Source organism: Pomacea canaliculata, linkage group LG4 (assembly GCF_003073045.1).
Source record: "Pomacea canaliculata isolate SZHN2017 linkage group LG4, ASM307304v1, whole genome shotgun sequence".
In the NCBI taxonomy this organism is placed as follows: domain Eukaryota; kingdom Metazoa; phylum Mollusca; class Gastropoda; order Architaenioglossa; family Ampullariidae; genus Pomacea; species Pomacea canaliculata.
In genome coordinates, this window is record NC_037593.1 from 29,393,514 (window position 1) to 29,411,073 (window position 17,560).

General features: G+C 36.4%; 3 protein-coding genes across 3 annotated transcripts; 2 read left to right on the forward strand and 1 right to left on the reverse strand.

The window, feature by feature from the left end:
- LOC112561751 (sulfotransferase family cytosolic 1B member 1-like) lies at positions 1-4,357 on the reverse strand. Its single transcript, XM_025234418.1, has 5 exons — positions 3,577-4,357; positions 1,782-2,111; positions 1,507-1,610; positions 478-664; positions 1-337 (listed from the first exon to the last, which is right to left on the reverse strand). Exons 1-5 carry the CDS (start codon positions 3,959-3,961, stop codon positions 228-230), a joined length of 1,116 nt encoding a protein of 371 aa, XP_025090203.1. The 5' UTR covers positions 3,962-4,357; the 3' UTR covers positions 1-227.
- Positions 4,358-6,574: 2,217 nt separating this feature from the next.
- Positions 6,575-14,312, forward strand: LOC112562296 (leucine-rich repeat-containing protein 47-like). The gene is made up of 6 exons (XM_025235453.1): positions 6,575-7,587; positions 8,039-8,155; positions 8,590-8,708; positions 10,108-10,210; positions 10,841-11,051; positions 11,229-14,312. Exons 1-6 carry the CDS (start codon positions 6,604-6,606, stop codon positions 11,372-11,374), a joined length of 1,680 nt encoding a protein of 559 aa, XP_025091238.1. The 5' UTR covers positions 6,575-6,603; the 3' UTR covers positions 11,375-14,312.
- A 693-nt stretch (positions 14,313-15,005) lies between these two features.
- LOC112563035 (zinc finger protein 593-like) lies at positions 15,006-17,404 on the forward strand. The gene is made up of 3 exons (XM_025236727.1): positions 15,006-15,245; positions 15,904-15,966; positions 16,282-17,404. The coding sequence occupies exons 1-3, from the start codon at positions 15,052-15,054 to the stop codon at positions 16,445-16,447; spliced, it is 423 nt and encodes a 140-aa protein (XP_025092512.1). The 5' UTR covers positions 15,006-15,051; the 3' UTR covers positions 16,448-17,404.
- The last annotated feature ends 156 nt before the right edge of the window (positions 17,405-17,560 follow it).

Consider the following 17,560-nt stretch of genomic DNA (forward strand, 5'->3'; position numbering starts at 1 on the left):
TTTTGTTACCTTTCTGTTTGTAAACAAGAACTTTATTGACAATTATGACTCGTCCATTTTATTAAAGACGATATTTATTAAAATCGAAAAGTTCTAATATATGGAAGAGTATATAGAATATACGAAGAGTATAGGGCATGTAATCAAGCTGAGCCGAATCTTTGTTCGGCCAATTTTTTCATAGTCTGACAAAATGTCAGCAGTAAGTGTTGAGACAGGTGTGCCTTTCACAGGTACTGTATGACATAAGGCAGGTCTTTCAACTCTTTCTCCACAACCGCATCCATCTGCTCGCTCATGGCCACAGTAAGATAGTTCTTCCAGTCGCCCACCTCTCCTGAAACATGAACATATAAGGTTCATCACATTAGGCAGAAAACACATCAAACACGATGTTTTCTTCATTTTGAATGATGCGTTGGCAAGTCTTCAACAGAATGTGATACCATTGGCAAGTAACACAATATCCATAATTACCTTTTCTGTACATATTCAGCTTTGGATGTGGAATATTTTTCTGTTTGGTAAATTCTATAACGGCTTTGTTCACATCCTGTTTCTTCATATTCTGGAAGCTGCAGGCCTCTGCGATTTCTTCACACAGTTGCTGTGATGCTGGAACTTCCAAAAACTCAGCAATCTGCTTTATTTTATCTGAGGGACTCTGAAAAACAAGTTTCATGCAAGTATCTGAGATCAGGTTACTTCTTTTTAGATATGGTTTTGGACATGTTTGGCTAAATCAAGGAGTGGAATCAGTAAGCAATTTTATAAAATGTTTTAAACAAAGATTGATTGTCACTGGCAAGAATGGGATTTTATAATCAATAGCAGTGAAAGGTATAGTTTCTATAAGTCAATTAAATCTGTGACTCACAGAGAGATGTATTTGAGTTTAGATGTTAATAGTTTCATCAGAAATGCATTAGTGAGAATTCGAGTTGGTATTTCAGATATAATGACACACACTTTAAGATATTCTGACAATAATATAAGTAAAATATGCCCTATGCGTCAAATTGATGAAGAGGATGAGTTCCATTTTATACTATGTTGTCCATGCCTGAAAGATCTGAGAAAAAATTTCATTCCGACAATGTCCTACACTAGACCAAATAATTCCAAACTGCAGATGCTTATGTCAACAAGTAATGAAACAATACTGTCCAATCTTGCCAAGTTTTTATATTTAGCGGCAAAGAAAAGAGATGCTATTCTACGCTAATAACACTCTGTATCTATTGTGACATGTTGCATGACAATCCTTTTGAATGGGCCCAAAGGCCTAACAAAATAAACTATTCGTATCCGTATTCGTATTCGTAAGTTTCATGCAAATATAGACAGAATTCAAATACTAATTCTATGTTTGACAACAAACTTGAAAGAGATGTAGACCTAATAAATTCAAATCTCTAAAATATCGCAGAACCAGATAATACTGATGCCTTTCGTGAAGATGAAATTGTGTACATTGTATCAGAGATTTGCAGTGGCCTTACAAACCCGTTTCATGTCTTCATAGGAGATGGATAATGCAGGAATGTTCGGGTTTTCTTGGGTAAAATCGTGAAACTGCCGCAAGTAGCTGAACTGAGAGCCATAGTTGACTGAAACACAACGGAATGCGCAATCCCTTTTATCTTCGTCATCAAATGAAACAAAGGACAGAGAGGAGGAGAGGAAGTAGATGCAATAGAGAGCAAAATGAACTTGCAGTACACATCTGCTCGTCCTCATCACTATTTTATCTAAAATATTGATAAAACAGATTTTCTCACTTTTGCCGTTTAAGTATCGTTCAAAAAAGTCTGGAAACTCCAAGAGTACATTTCTGCGGGCTTTGATAAACTCCTTCATCATGAAGTAGAAGGACACAGCAGTGTCCTTGGGATTGCGATAAACGTGAAAGACCTTGATACTCTTGTCCCTGATTTGTTGCCATGGCAACATTGAAAACGGAAGATGCGTATTGAGGATGCGCGGAGACGCCATGGCCTCTATCAGGTCGACGTCGACAAAGTCGACCATCAGCTGTTCCTGGCGACGAGTCTCGTACTCGGCCTTGCCTTGGACCAACATGGAGGTCACCTCCCACAGCCAGTGAGTTCCTGACCAACAGATATCACCGAACCCAGTGAGTTCAATGGCAAAGGTCACCGCAAAATAAAGAGCATGAGTATCGCACAGTCCTGTCTATAACAGTGTGGTCTGGGTCAACTCGAATGAAACAGGTCAAAAATGCTTCTTGCCTCCGCAACAAAAGTTTCTTTTGATCACTGAAGATTAACATCGCACATAACCTCAGACCTATCTCTGTGCAGTGTGGAAAGGGAACATTGTTTATGTATGAAAAGTGAGTTTTTAATTACTTTGTAGGGTTCAGTAGTTCTTAGCCATATTTTGGAGGTTAACTTCTTACTTAGAGAAAATATTTAAAGATGATGCTTGCGCCTGTGTGTATGTGTGCCTGCCTGGCTAGTAATGAGAGAAAATTACAGCTATTATATCGTGCACTCTAGCCTCTCTGAACTTTCCGTCTGCTCCATGTTTTACATTTTTATCTTTTGACGGGATGTTTTCATGACCTATCACCCTTCCCTTGACACTGATCTTTCTGCCTCGTTTTCAAAATAATGCTCGTCGTGAGATAATTACTCCAATTAACTACTACAGTCAGGCATTGCCGTTTATTCTTCTTTCTGTCTCTTGTGTGTGTGTGTGTGTGCATATTTAGGCCCTCGTTAAACTTTGAATCGAGAATCGAGCGTGTGTTTAAATAAGTTCTATGTGAGTGTTCACCAGCAACCATCCGAGTGAAGATGACAAAGATGTGAGGCGAGTGTTAGTGTTACAGTCAGTAAGTGTTCAAGTTGTCCAACAAATCTGTTCAACAGGATCGTGGGCAATAAAAATAAACTTCAGCCTCCTTCTCACCACAATTAAACGTCTCTCACCTCATTCTGATGTTTGTCAGAAACTTTACAGAAATTTGTCTTCTGTCTTACTTAAATGTCCTCATTGCAATTGTGAAGAAACTGAGTTGCATTTCGTGTTCATGTGCTCAAAATACAAAAATCTACATTAGTTGTACATTCCTGAACAAATGTTTTCAGAATCTTTCACTATTTCGTTTTGTAAATTTTATTTACCAGTAGCTAGAAAATAAATCCAGAATGTTGTATTTTTTTCTTTATGAAGCATTAAAGGTTAGAGAGAGTTTATAATTTTCAAATGTTTGTGCTTAATCTGTTAATAACAAAATTTACTTTGGCAGTTTCGGTGCACCTTGTAATTTAATTACCTTTTAGTATTAGGCTATTTTTGCCTTTACAATTGTATTTTAAACCAACTTTTGATCCCTCCCCCGTCCTTCCTTCCCCAAAATCGGTTATGGGCACGAGCCTACTGAAATAAAGCCATTGTTATTATCATTGATGTTTATTTCCTCACACCTCAAACTGATCCGTTTTGCTCAATCTGACGACTCTCCACAATTTGATACCTCTATTTTTGACTCCTTCTTGACTCCTACAGATTGTCAGACGCCTCTCACCTCAGAGTCGGACATCTTACCTGATTTAGGATAGGTACACAGCAGGATGTCATCGTGTCGAAGCTCCATGTTGCGCAGGTCAGTGATGTGTTTCTGCCACTCTTCCGTGGTAGGTCGGAAAATAGGCAGAGGAAGACCTTCTACCAGACAGAAATTTGGGTCAGGCTGCAAGCCTTCATCGTTTTCCGACATTTTGAAAGTACTGTCATGCTCCTGGCTTGTCATTCCACCTGAAGATATACTTCCGATCGCTCTCCGGTAGAGATTGAAATAATACAGTGTCGAGCTTACTTTTAAATTCCGTTTATTTACAGTTTGCTGCTGGAAGATCTTTTTTAAAAACTTCCTTTCAGCCGCTGTCGGTAGTGGGTCTCTTGTGTCTGATGTACGGTGTGCGACAAGCATCCACTGTTATAGATGTCTGGTGATAGGAAGTGTGATCACGTGACATCAATTTGTTGCTTTGTTTGTTGTTGTTTTTCTCTCTCTCTCGTAGTTTTGTTAACTAATCTCCCACTTCTCACCACAAGTCAACAAGTACTGTCCTGGGTCTACCTCTTTAATCTTGTGCCGGCTGCTGGTTCTGACAAGGGCGAAACATCTACTGTACAGTCTTACACCAGGCTACTCAATGGGATGCAGTTTCTGCCTCTAATCTCTCTCTCTCTGACAGTTTAAAATCTCGTTTCCACACCACTGTGGCCCCCCAACCGTCTCCATCTCTCCACACAAGCCACAGGGCACACGTTCGCTGGACATCCGATACCTTTCCCAGTCTGTGCTGCACCTGTGTACCACTCACGTATACCCTCTAGCACATACTCTTGTTTGCGCTTGTTTGTAAATCCGTTAGTACAGACCTTGACTGTCCTAGGCAAGTGGTCTACCTGTATGAGCGTTGATATCATTCATACATACTCAATATACATATTTAAATTATTTAATTTCACGTAAGTTTACTTATTCCCATTTCCCATCTTTCACAGGCAAGAAGATCAATTGTGGTTCATACACAGATCATATATTCATATAAATCTATGTAGGTATAGTGTAGGTGGTGAACCTTTTATCTTCCAAGGGCTATAGTCTAATATGTTTAACATCATTTGCAGTACAAAAATTATCTGTTTAAAACTTAGTCTGCTCTGTTTGGTCGAGCTGCAGTTTGCAATGTGTACAATCCTAGCCTGCCTCTGTTGTCCTCTGTAACCACTATCTGCTTTTTTTTAGATTAGGTGAGCGAAAATTATGCTTTGCCACTATGAAAAACGTCGCAAAACAACTGTTTGGAGTCTGTAAAATATTTGTTTATAATTAGAAAAGTCCTAGAGGAGCCAGAGTATATAGTAATAAAGCCTTTTTCTCCTAATGCACATGCACCAATAAACTCATAAAACCAAATAAAATTTTACCAGCCAAAGTTTTTTTCATTTTCTCATCCTTTGGAGTTCCATAAAAGGATAATGTTGAACTAAGTCCACAGCAATGTCGACGGTGCTTTTTTTTATTATTATTATTGTTTTATGAACCCATGGTAGAAGATCGCTGATTGAGCCGGTATCCAACCGGAAGTGGCCTAGCCTCGGTTTAGGGTGAAGACCATCCACACAGGCTGCAGACAGCTAACGAGAAAAATATTATAGGTGTCTTTACCATCTTGTACTTGTATGTGTCCTGTCTATCCTGTAGTACGCGTCCCTTGCTTGTGCCTTTAAATGCATATTAGTAGTCACTTAATGTACATTTCTGTTGCCATAGTCTGCTCTGCCTTGCCTTGAAGCAACATTGATGTCACCTCCCAGCCTGCAAGTACTCTTGGGTCCCTCATGGGACCTCTTCGGGAAGAAAGTTGGGTCCCTCTCGGGTTTTGGAGGCGGGACCCTAAGGGGACCTCGTACATATGTGTTTAAGTTCGGGTTGTTCTGCTGGGGTGTAAATTTTATATATAACTGGTTAAGTTTGGCTTAGTTGAAAATGATATTCACATCGTTTGCTTTGACCAACTGCTACACTGACCCTAAATAAGAAATCCCTCCCTAATGTCGGGTCACTATCTAATTGGATTGCTTATGTAATATCGTCGATTTTCTTTACTGCATTTATGCTGGAAAAACTGTAGGAAAAATATTTCATTCAGATTGTTTCTTTTTAAGCTTTTTCTTCTTGTTCGTTTAACTGTAGAAGGTTAATTTAGGCGTTCACCTAAGTTTGAATTTAACATTGTTCTAAGCGAGATCACTTATGAATCTCTTTTTTAAAACGTGTGAGTGTTGGGGGGGGGGGGATTGTGACAAAATTTGTGCAGCAAGAAATATATAATATTATCATAAATGTAAAGAGCACCAGAAAGTATAGCTCACTGATATAAGACTGTGCCACATTCAATGCATGCTGCATGACCCTGTTCCCTTTTCTTTATTTTAACCTCCCAACACTAGATGCAATGTTTTCTTGAAAGCCCATTCCCCCTCCCACAAAACACCTCCTCCTATTTGACTTATTTGATAAACACAAACATTCTTATTTTACGGTTTTCTAGTCTCTCGTATGTGTGTGTGTGTGCGCGCGCGCGCGAGTCTATGTATACTGCGTTCGCCTCTGCATACCTCGGTCGTAATTACTTTTGCAAGCGCTGATAAGTGTGTGCAAGGGTTCATAATAGCACTCAATGAAAGTGAGAAAGATTCTAGGTGTATGAGCGATCGTGTGCATACATTCATGCGCGTAAAGGTTCGATCGTGATTTCCAAAAAATATATTTGTCAAACCATTGTATAGTGCCAGTAGAGGACAGAAATAAACAACAGCTTCCTAAATCTCAACACAGATAAATAAATCTCACTTCACTGTCATCTCGTTCTATAATATGTGCCTCACATCAGTCTGAGGTCTCTCGTCTCAACCTGACGCCTGTCTGTTGTCACTTAGAGGTTTGATAACTATTTTCCAGGGAAGTAAATGATTAAATACAAACAGCGCTGTTGATAACTAGTTGGCTCCCTTTAATTGCTCGACTCCCGAGCCATAATTTGTCCCACACCATAAAATATGGCGGACGTGTGGCAAGAACTCGAGGCCGTGATCAGTGAAAATCGTCGAGAACTGTCACTCATTGGGCAAGACGTAAGCAAACGAATTGAAAAAGCGGGACTAGACCCACATATTTTCCAGCTGGTCAATCTCAATCTTCTTGACATCTCACGTACGCAGCTTGATCGAGTACCAGACGATTTGGGGAACCTGATTAACTTGACAAACCTAACTCTGCAAAATAACGCTTTGGTATCACTCCCTTCGACTGTCGGTAATCTTGTAAAGTTAAAGTTTCTAGACCTTTCTCACAACAAAATAGAAAGGCTTCCGGATGAACTGTCAAAGCTGAAAGAATTGCAGACATTAAAAGTCAACGTGAATCAGCTGACCGACTTCCCAGATGTTTCAACGCTTACGAGTCTTCACATCTTGAACATCTCCCATAACAAGCTTTCAGCTTTGCCTGATGGTATATGCAGTGAACATCTCGTTCATCTAAGTCAGATCAATGCAAGTAATAACCAGATTACCAGTCTACCGTCAGAACTTTCGTCGTTGCCACATCTTAATTCGCTTCATTTAGCTAACAACCAACTGCAGGAACTTCCAAATGAACTCAGCGAATGCACAAAACTGAAGGAACTGGTCGTAAATGGAAACAAAATCAAGGACAGAAAACTTTTAAAGTTTACAGAACAGAATTCTTTAAAACAGATAATGACATTTCTGGCAACTGCAATGGAAAAAGAGGCAGCAACAGGAGATAAGAAAGACAAGAAAGCGAAGCAAAAGAAGAAAAAGAAGGGGCCACAAAATGATAATGTTGAGGATCTGGCCAGAAATATAATATCAGTTCTTCATTTTGCTCCTGATGTGGGTGTGGTGGTGAAAGTAGAAGCCAAAGTATCAGATGTCAGGCCATACGTGGTTTGTTGTGTGCTTCGTGAATTAAACTTTAAAAAGTCACTCAACATGTTCAAGAGGTTTATTACTTTGCAGGTAAATATTTCTTATAAAAAAGTGTCATGCTTTCAAGCATAAGTTAAACCTTATGTTTCTGGATAATATTTGTAACCAAGAAATCCCAATACTAGCACAACAGTAAAAGGAGTAAAAAGGAAAAATGATGACTAGTTGCCATATGAAAGATGTTTGTCCTCATTAATGTAATGTTTTTATAAGCCAGCCTACATTTTTATTATATGAACTGATATACGAGCTTGGCTTGTATTTTACTTTCCTTACTTTGTTTCTGTCATTCTGGAATGATGATCTTGTGTAAATGCAGAATACCTGCTGTACTTTTGTGGGGATAAGTAAAACAAAAATCTTTTTCATAAAATAATAAAAATAAAGAAGAGAAAATATATTCAGAATTAATATTAGAAGGGTTTTTTTCTTTTTTGCTTATTCAAGGATGTCATTTTACTTTTTTACTTTCTTGTTTCAGACTCGTCTTCATGATACAGTCTGTCAGAAAAGACAAGCAGCAACTATTGCGACACATGATTTGTCTTTTGTGAAGGCTCCACTCTTGTATACTGCAAGGCCTTCAGATAGTATTATGGTGATATACTGTTTGTTTTGTAAATGTCTCAGTCTTTAAATAATTGAGGGGTGGTTTGGTTGGAGGTTTTTTTCCTATGCTTTCATTTTTTTTAAAACACAAAGCTACAATATCGTTTGAACAAACTGAATTGTATTTGCCTTTTACATTTATTTACTTTTGTTGTCGTGGTACTTTTCTCTTTTGTGAAGCTTGACAGAGGGGATAAATCTACAAATTTGAAGACCATTTCTTTGGTATTTTTAATGTTTAAATTTTAACTAATATAATAACATATATTTAGTTTGATTTTAACCAGGTAATTCAGTCCTCCATGTTTTTAAGTTCGTATTTCCTTCCCTAACTAGAATCTTTCTTTACAGAAAGTGTTTTTGAGAAATATCTCAAGCAGATTTCAACTATACAGAAGATTATGATTCATCTTACTGTTTCAGATTACCCCTTTGTTCAAGACCAAAGAGGTGTCTGCTGGCAAACTTCTTACTAATCTTCAGCAGGAGGCTGATGCATTAAGAAGAGAGAAGAAACGCAGTACAGTGAGCGGTATTCACAAGTATGCTTTACTAGTAATATTTTTCCTTTCTTTGCTCTTTTTAAGGACTCATAACTTTTTTCATACTTTTTATACTATTTATAAATGAATAGACTTTTTTTAAGCACAGTTTATCTTATAAATAAAGCAGAAGAGTTTCAGTGTGTGTGTGAGTGAGAGAAAGAGTGAGTACTATCAAGGACGTGTATAGGTCTGCCAAGACCAACGCTTAGCCTCTTGCGAAGTGATCTGTTGTTAGTCTCAGCAAGCCATAACAAAGAATGTGACTAAACCAGAAGCTTTCTTGTATCATGCCTCGTTTTAGTTGTTAATCTGAAATGTGACTAAACCAAAAGCTTTCTTGTATCATGCTTCGTTTTAGCAGTTAACTGGAAAAAATCATCTGCCAGCAGTCCAGGGATATTAGTTCGTGGTGCTATGTAAATCCAAGCCAGTTGCCTGATCCTAATCAAAATTTCTGGGAGCACACCATTTGACTAGAGAAAGATTGTGAACTATGTTTGGTTTATGCATTTTGCTCTGAAACATTGTATTTTAATGTTTCTAAGATGTTATAAGTTATATTTACACATCACTGACATTGGCATAAATTCATTGATACCATATAAGAGAGATAAACACACATACATACACTGAACCAGAGCTTCGCCAATTTCATTCTCGGAACAGGTACCTCATTGCACTGATGCCACACACAGTTTTACATGTATTAATATATGTAATTCATAAAACAATGTCTATACATCAGAGAACAAGCTCATGATCATTAATGTGTCCTTTTTGTGACTGGATCTTGAATCAAATCAGTAATTTTAACTGAGTGTCTGAAAACTGAAAGTTTTACCTGAAGTTCTGAAAACCCCTTGCAATTTATGGATGGGAAACACGGGTCAGAAATAGCTCCTGAGAAGAGAGCCTAGCCATTGACAAAGCAAAAATTACCAGGTGGCCTGCTAGTTTAAATGTACATAAAAATATTGGCTGTTTTATTGAATGCAACCTTAAATGGGAAATTTTCAAAGAACTGGTTTAATTTATTACAAGATGCTATTTTCCAGATTTTTTTTTACAAACAATAACAGTTCTATCTTCTCTTCAAATGACAGCAGTTTAGTGCTTAATTAGCTTTGGGTAGCATTTTCACTTTTTTTTTAGTAGATACTTCATAGAAATGGAAGTGCCTATAGCACAGACCTTTTAAAAGATAAGGGAAACTTAACCAGGTAATTTATAATACCTTTTTTCTCACAATTTAAATCCAAGTTGTTGAAGTCACGAGTTAAAAAGATTATTGAAAGACAGTGCTTGTATATGTAAGCAAATACTTTTGCTTTTTCTTTACCAATAACGTTTTGTTTTTTGTTCTGTGAACCTGTAATGCTTGTTTTCTCCTTATCAGATACCTTGATCTCTTAAAGGACAAGACAGATTTTCCTTGTCTCATTGATGCTGATGGACAAGTGATTTCATTTCCGCCTATAACCAACAGTGACAAAACCAAAGTTAGTAAATCAGTAAGAAATAATAAAGTTGTCTGTTGAATCCAACAAATTTAAACAGTGCACATTCAAAGCAGAGTAAATAGCAATTATAGCATAAATGAGGGATGGGGTTTCTTAACAATCATATCCAAAGAGGTTTCAAAAGTATTAGAGCTGCCAAATGCAGAAACATTTTAACATGTAAATTATAATCTTGTGAAAATGAATTAAAACCGATGAATGCTTATTTCCTGAGAAATTTAGATGTTTTGATGTATAGTGACATCCAAGCTTTTTAAGACTTGAAAAAGAACATCAGAGAAATGACAGAATTTAAAATCAGGGGGAAAAAACCTCAGTTTAACCAGAGGTATTCTGGGTGAAGACAAGTCGTCTTTAAGACTAACTTCACAAAAGCTTGTAACTAGCTGTACTCTCTATTCAATTTTGATGCTCAGAAATGTTAATTTTATGAGGGCTTTCTGAGCAACAACTTGTTTTGCGGTTATTTTAAATATTTTTTGCTCAAGAACTAATCTAGGCCAGTAACTCCTGAATTTGAAAGTTAAAAATTAAATTTTATTTCTTATATGGTGCCACAGTTATGTAAAACTAGTTGGTATGTTATGTCAAAAAAAATTTTTTTAACAGATCTCCAAGGATACACAAAGTCTCCTAGTAGAGGTAACCAGTTCTGTCAGTCTAGATGTCTGCAAAAAGGTCATGGACACCTTGCTGAAGGAAACCCTTCAGATGGGAGTAGGTGTTGGATCTGGTGGTGGTACTGACATTGCTGCAGACAGCACCGATGATAAGCCAGAGGAGCAGGAAGATGTAGTTGCAGGCGGAGAGCAAACTGAAGGTAATTTTCTTAAAGCACTGTGACAGAGGGCTTCACATTAGTTGTGATGATTTCTAATGAAGAACTGTCTTCAGTTATCAAAGTCAAGGTTTGTCCAGATTTGATTATTCAGCAGTTTCTATGTAATACTGCCATGTGATAGAAAGTGATTTTTTTTTTCCTTTGTTCTTGTTTCAGGTATAAAGCATGCTAATCTACGCCTTGTTGTTGAACAAGTCAAAATTGTAGACGAAGAAGGGGGACTGAAGGTTTTGTACCCATCACGCACAGATCTTCATGAGGATGGATTTGATGTTATCAGAAACTGGAATCAGGATGGATAATATTTCATTGTACTGTCACAAATTAGCAACGTAGACATTGTCTTTGACTACTTCACCTGAACAGCAATGTTACAAATTTGGCAGTTAAGGTTATTTTTGTGAACTGCCCTTTTTCAGAGGTGCCCTTATTTGGGGATGTTTAATTTTCTTAGCTAATCAAAAGACCATAAGCTCACTGTCCAAGCAATGCTACCTGTTTTTTTTTACATTAGGCTTTGATCTTGTCATCAGCATCAGCCTTCTTAGTTTTTTATTATTATTATTATTATTAAGGCAAGTTATAAGGGCTTATCATTGAGATGAAGTTGCTGTCCATGGTTAAATGCAAAGAAAGAGACATAGTAATGGCATAAATAAAATATAGACGATATGTGCTTTACTATCACAAATTAATCTGTAGAGTTTTTGAAAAGGTGGAATCACAGAAGGTGTTCTTTTTGAAGAAATTTTGATAACAGTTTTTATAAGCCTTTTACTATTATAAGAACAGTCGAAAGCGAGGCAAAGGATGTCAGAACCACATAGGCCAACTGAAGGGGGCTGCCCAAACCTGGTCCGCTCACAAGGTGTTGCGGCCCCATGCTCCTCGAGGAGTAACAAGGACTAAACTAAACTTTATTGTTATAAGGAAGTAGTTCCTTTCACTTTTCAAACGTCCGTAAGTGATATTAAGATTCTGTTCAATATTGATTTCAACCTGTGGGGATAGTGTACAACATAAGATGATAAAATCTTCTACATTCTTCAGCAGCATTCTTCCTAACACTCAAACGTACTTGCAAATACTTACATGATGGTATGATGCGCAGGTATATTGAGTGTTGTCCACTGCAGTTCACTCCACAATGGACCAGCAGTCAGTGATTTCAGCTCTTGAAAGAGATACTGCCATTTCTGCTTGCATGGAAAATAATTTGTCTGATGTGACCAAGATAAAAAATCTATAATTTTTGAGAATAATTTGATGGAATTTTTGCAGTTTTATGTTTAGGTTCCTTGATTTAAAGGAATGATGATGTTCCAGTTGATGTCATTGTAAAACTGGACATTATGCCTTAGTTTTGAATTTTTTTTTTATACAATTTTATTCTATGCCTAGATAAGAAGTTTGGTTACTGCATTGGGTTATGAAAAAAATTATGGCATCTATTGGTTCAAGCTACCTTGGTAGTACTAAATATCAGGGAGAACAACTGTCAAAAGCACAGGCCACAAAAGTCTTCATAAATTATAAATTATTCAATTTAGACTATAACCAGATTTATAAGAGTATAGCAGTATATCAAGAATCTTAAATTTGCAACCAAACAACATTTAAACCTACAAACCCATCTTTTTTGGGCAAGATTTCCCAAAAACTTACATTTTATTTTGCAGCTTGCCAAAAAAAAAGCTTTGATTGGTTCAGATTTTTCTCTAGTTTTAGTTGTGGTTTGAAAAAAAAGTTCAGTTTTTCTTTTTTTATGTGTGAATGGGGAGTGAGGTAAGGGTGGGTAGTGTTATAATGAATAGGAAAAGTGATGCAATAATTGCGATAAAATTTGCTGAAGATCAGTTAGCCTTTAACTATACCTTAATTCAACATTCAGCTTATACTTCATAAGCTTTCAGAACACCAGAGTTTAACAATACAAAATATTTTTTTAGTTGTAAATTTAAAATGTAATACTATGATTGAATTTTGCTCAATAGATTTCTAAGTGGAGAAGTTTCATGAGGCATTCAGTAGTATGAGCTTCTTATAGTATACTCCTGAAATTTGTATTTGTACTTTTAAGATATTTGAGATGCAATACAAAAAAAAAAAAATCCTATTATGCTATATTGCTATTAATATTATTATGTGATTCATTCTATTGGCTTCTATTGTGGTGGTATTTAAAAGATAAAGAACCTGATGACTGTACTCTTTTCTGTTTTATTCATAAGCATGATAGCATCTGAATCTTAATTTACAAAGTAGTGTAAGTGCTGCAATTATGTTGGTTTTTTTTTTTTTAAATGGCTTGAAATCCTTCTGTGAAACCACTAAAACCAATCTGTCATGTAATCACTCGTGCCTCTCATTTAATTTTGTATTCTTTATTCGATGCATAAAACCATGAGCATATATTTATATATAGCATGGTCTCAACCAAGATTGTCAGTCTTTCAGATTTAGAAAGACAAAATTTTGCAAGCACTGAAGCAGAAACTGCTGTACTGCTCTCATTAGTCTGAATCACCAGTAAAATTGAACCAAAAGTCAGACATGCAATTAAGTTTGAAATTGCTTTCACATAGGGCAGTCATCGGCCTGTAGCAAAGCTAAAGAGTGATTCTTTTTTTAATTGTATACGTTGACCTATTGATTGGATTGATCTCAATTCTTACTTCTGATGTCACTCAGAACTTTGAGATACTAATGAGACCTTGTTCAGTTGGTAAGCATGCATGTGATATTGCAGGAAATTAGGTCTTGATCTCTTTCCTAATCTTAGGTGAGAACAGGAATGTTAAAGACATGTTTGTAATGAAGGGAAACAGCGTTTTTGCTCAGATTTTATAAATTAGCATCTTGTAATGAATTAAACCAACTCATTTCAAAATAAGTGCGCACTGTTGAGCCCGTCTATCTTCATTGTTTCGTGACAAACCTTTCTTTAAAATGGCTTTTACTGAGCACTTTCCATTGTATTTTGCATGCTTGGAGTAATGTATCTCACAGTAATGGAACATTAACAAGTTTTTTCCTTTAGTTGCATTTACAATTTATTCTTCAATCCACAGTTTGAACATGTGCCAACTTATAGTTTCACTGATTTCTGAAGTCAGAAAATATTTCTGTTTATGGCTAGTTTTTGTTTTAAATTTTTAAGGCAGAATATTTTTAACTACAAAATTATGTTCAAGTTTTACTGGTGTGCATTTTAAAAATAAAGAACTGCAGTCCCCATCATTTCTTTCTTTGAAATTATTAAAATTTATGAAAACAAATTATCATACACAAATGACATTTAAAGTATTCCGTTTGTACTGTGTTCAGCAGAGGACAAATAGTGAGAGAGAACCCTGTCAGCTGCTTCTCTTTTGTACACGACCTTTACTTACACTTCAGACATAAAAATATCATTATGCAAGATATTTATATGTTGATAATTCTATTATATTAAATGTATATGTTAGTCACGTCTATGAAAATTTCCCTCTCCACCCATCAGAGAAGGTAAAGCCTAAAGGCATCAAAATGGTTAACCACATGCCCCTGCCAGCTGTCTTTATTTTTACAAGTTCAGTCAGTTTTTAATTTCAAATGTCTATACCTCAACAGTAGTTGTGACAAAAATTATGAGCTTCCCCTTCCTTTTCTCCACTGCCGAATATAACTCGATCTGAGATTCAGATTAGTTGGTTATTTAGTAGGAAAGTGTTTCCACTTCGTGGTTTCGCACTATGGTGAGAGATACCCGGAGAAAACCCTCGACGCCCAACCCAGCGGAAAGGTGTCAGATACAGAGAGTGTCCGGAGACGAAATATGAACCCTAAGTGTTTCATTCCAGTGGTGACAACCGTGTGCCCAGAGTTTCAGATCAGCGATTTCGCGAATTTTATGTAAGGCTTAACTCCCTTGAAAGGCTCTTTCGTAAACACGGTAAATTTGTTACACTCGTGCTTCTGTTAGCCGTTGGAAGACAGCATGGGAAGATACGCGAGAAAGAAACAACACAAGGGGGACAAACCTTTGAAAGAAAAGTACAGACTTAAACGAAAAACAAAAGATCTGGATCAAATTCAAAAAGATATGGTTTCCGAGAATGCGAATCGTCTGATGAACCAAGATGTTGATCTCGACAAACCCGGAGGAGCGCAGCATTATTGCCTTCACTGCGCGTATGTGTTGACTTACTAATTTTGTATTCATCGTCTGTCTTATATATTGCTACTTTTTATATTACTTGGTAAAAAGTCGCTGGGTTTAGGTGAAGCAGTGTAGTAAAGAAATCGCATTCCCTTTTAAGTTTAAGTAGCCTGTCTTTGCTTACCCTTCGAACGCAACTTAAAGTGCCTAGGTCAGTGTTATTGAACAGAGGGGAGGAGGTTCGGTTACAGTCCATTGTTCTGTTAATGAACTAGCTTTAAGTGTTATTAGTTGTTATTTGAAGTGCTATTAGTGTTAGTCGTGAGTTATTATGTAGCAGGGTTGTCCTACCAAACTAGTTAACCTAACCAGTTAACTCCCGACTCGTTGTACTGGTTAACTCTCCACCCGAACGTTATTTTTCCCAGAATTCCTTCCCTTGCGTCATTTTATATCGTCATAAAATGACGCAACCATATTCTGATGACCATATTCTGTAATTCTGACGAGAATTACACCAACTATAGTACAATTATTTGTTTGTGATCATGGATGGCTTGAATGATGCAGCTTAATTAAATTAATAAGTTTCGTAGAATATCAGCACAAAGTACCGTTATAAATTGTCTTCTTAGTCATTTTTATGACTTTTTCTACACGTTGTCAATTGCCAGTTTATCTTTTTTGCAGTAAATACTTTGTCAGCAACGAAGCAATCAAAAAACATTTTCAAGGAAAACCTCACAAAAGAAGGTACATTTTCTAACATATATAGAGACCATCATTCTACATAATGTAACTGTACAATATTGTACACAACCATCCACTTATTATCAATACAAAAAATTTTTTAATGACACAGTCAGCATATATCGTATGCATAAAAGTTTTTTCTATGTAAATTACATCCCTGTAAGGATCCACTACAAAATTTTCTTGCAAGTTTAAGAGGGATTCATGCCTTTATTTTTATACAGTCCTAAGACTCATGCTGCTTATCACAGTGAACACATAGAAAAAAGGTTGTTGGTTGTCACATTTAACATTGTAAAACCCCACCTTTTACAGAATGAAGGCCTTAGAGACAGAAGCTTACACACAAGAAGAGGCAGAACGAGCTGCTGGAATGGGATCTTACAGGGCACCCAAAAACTTGGGTAAAGTGTGCACACAGTCTGTGAAAGAAGACATGGATGTCATAAGTGACAATGGAACTGCATGTTCCAATGGCTAAGCAAATCTTTGCACCTCCTTTTAGGCCTTTATATTAAATCTGATAATAGGAGTACATTGTTAACAGGTATCTGAATAATATCAACACCTGAAATGCCTGTTATTGTTCACACCTCGCTCATCTAATGATGGGAGTTGACAGGTGCCAGAGTGTAGTATCACCATCTGTAATACTTATTTTTGCTGTGCACCTAAGAGAGATGTTACAGTTTGTTTGCACACACAATATCAAGTTTGTTTTTACATCTTTTTGCACAAACTGCTGCAAAATAAATTTCTTTGATGCAAGTTTTACTATTGGTCAGTTAATTAAAATGTGCATCATAATCAGTTTAGTATAACAATCCCATGCTCATGTGAAATACATAAGCATGCAATGGATATTAAATAATAACAAGCATAGAGACACCCTGATTGCAAAAGTGATTACATTTAATGTTTTAATCTCAAACCATTCATCACAAGCATATTTTCAATAAAGCATTTAGGTTAGTCTTTACAGCTGTTGAGTTTAATATCTTTGGGTTTATGGAGTAGTATAAAAGGTAGTGAATCTCTTGATTAAAAAATAGAGCTATGCAGAAAAGTTGATTAAACAATGAAGGCATTTGTCAAGACCATAAAATTTAAAGGAAAAGATATAAACTATTAAGAATTTGATGTAGTTTGTAGCTTCTGAGCTTGTACAACACTAGTAATGAATTGTTAGAGAATTTTATAGGCGAAAAATGTCGCTTATCACTTGAGAGGAAATAGAACAGCGATTCTCAAAGAATTTCAGACTGCAGAGCACTTAACTGAAGTAAAAAATATGGCACACCACCAAGGCTTAAATCAATCTAAACCGTGAATTTTTAATTTCAGTTGCTGCATTAGTTTACAATTCACAACTAAATGTACTTTTGTGACATAAAATTACATACTTTGCAAAGTTCTTTATTAATTAAAATGATAATGTAATGAACATGGTTTTTTTGGATGAGATATTAAGATGATAAACATCACTTTGCTGACGTGATGACTGTCAGCCGCTGAGCACACTTTGAGAATGACTGAAATAGAACACAGAGCAGTAACACAAGTACTAAAAGTTACATCAGATATGTTTAACTTG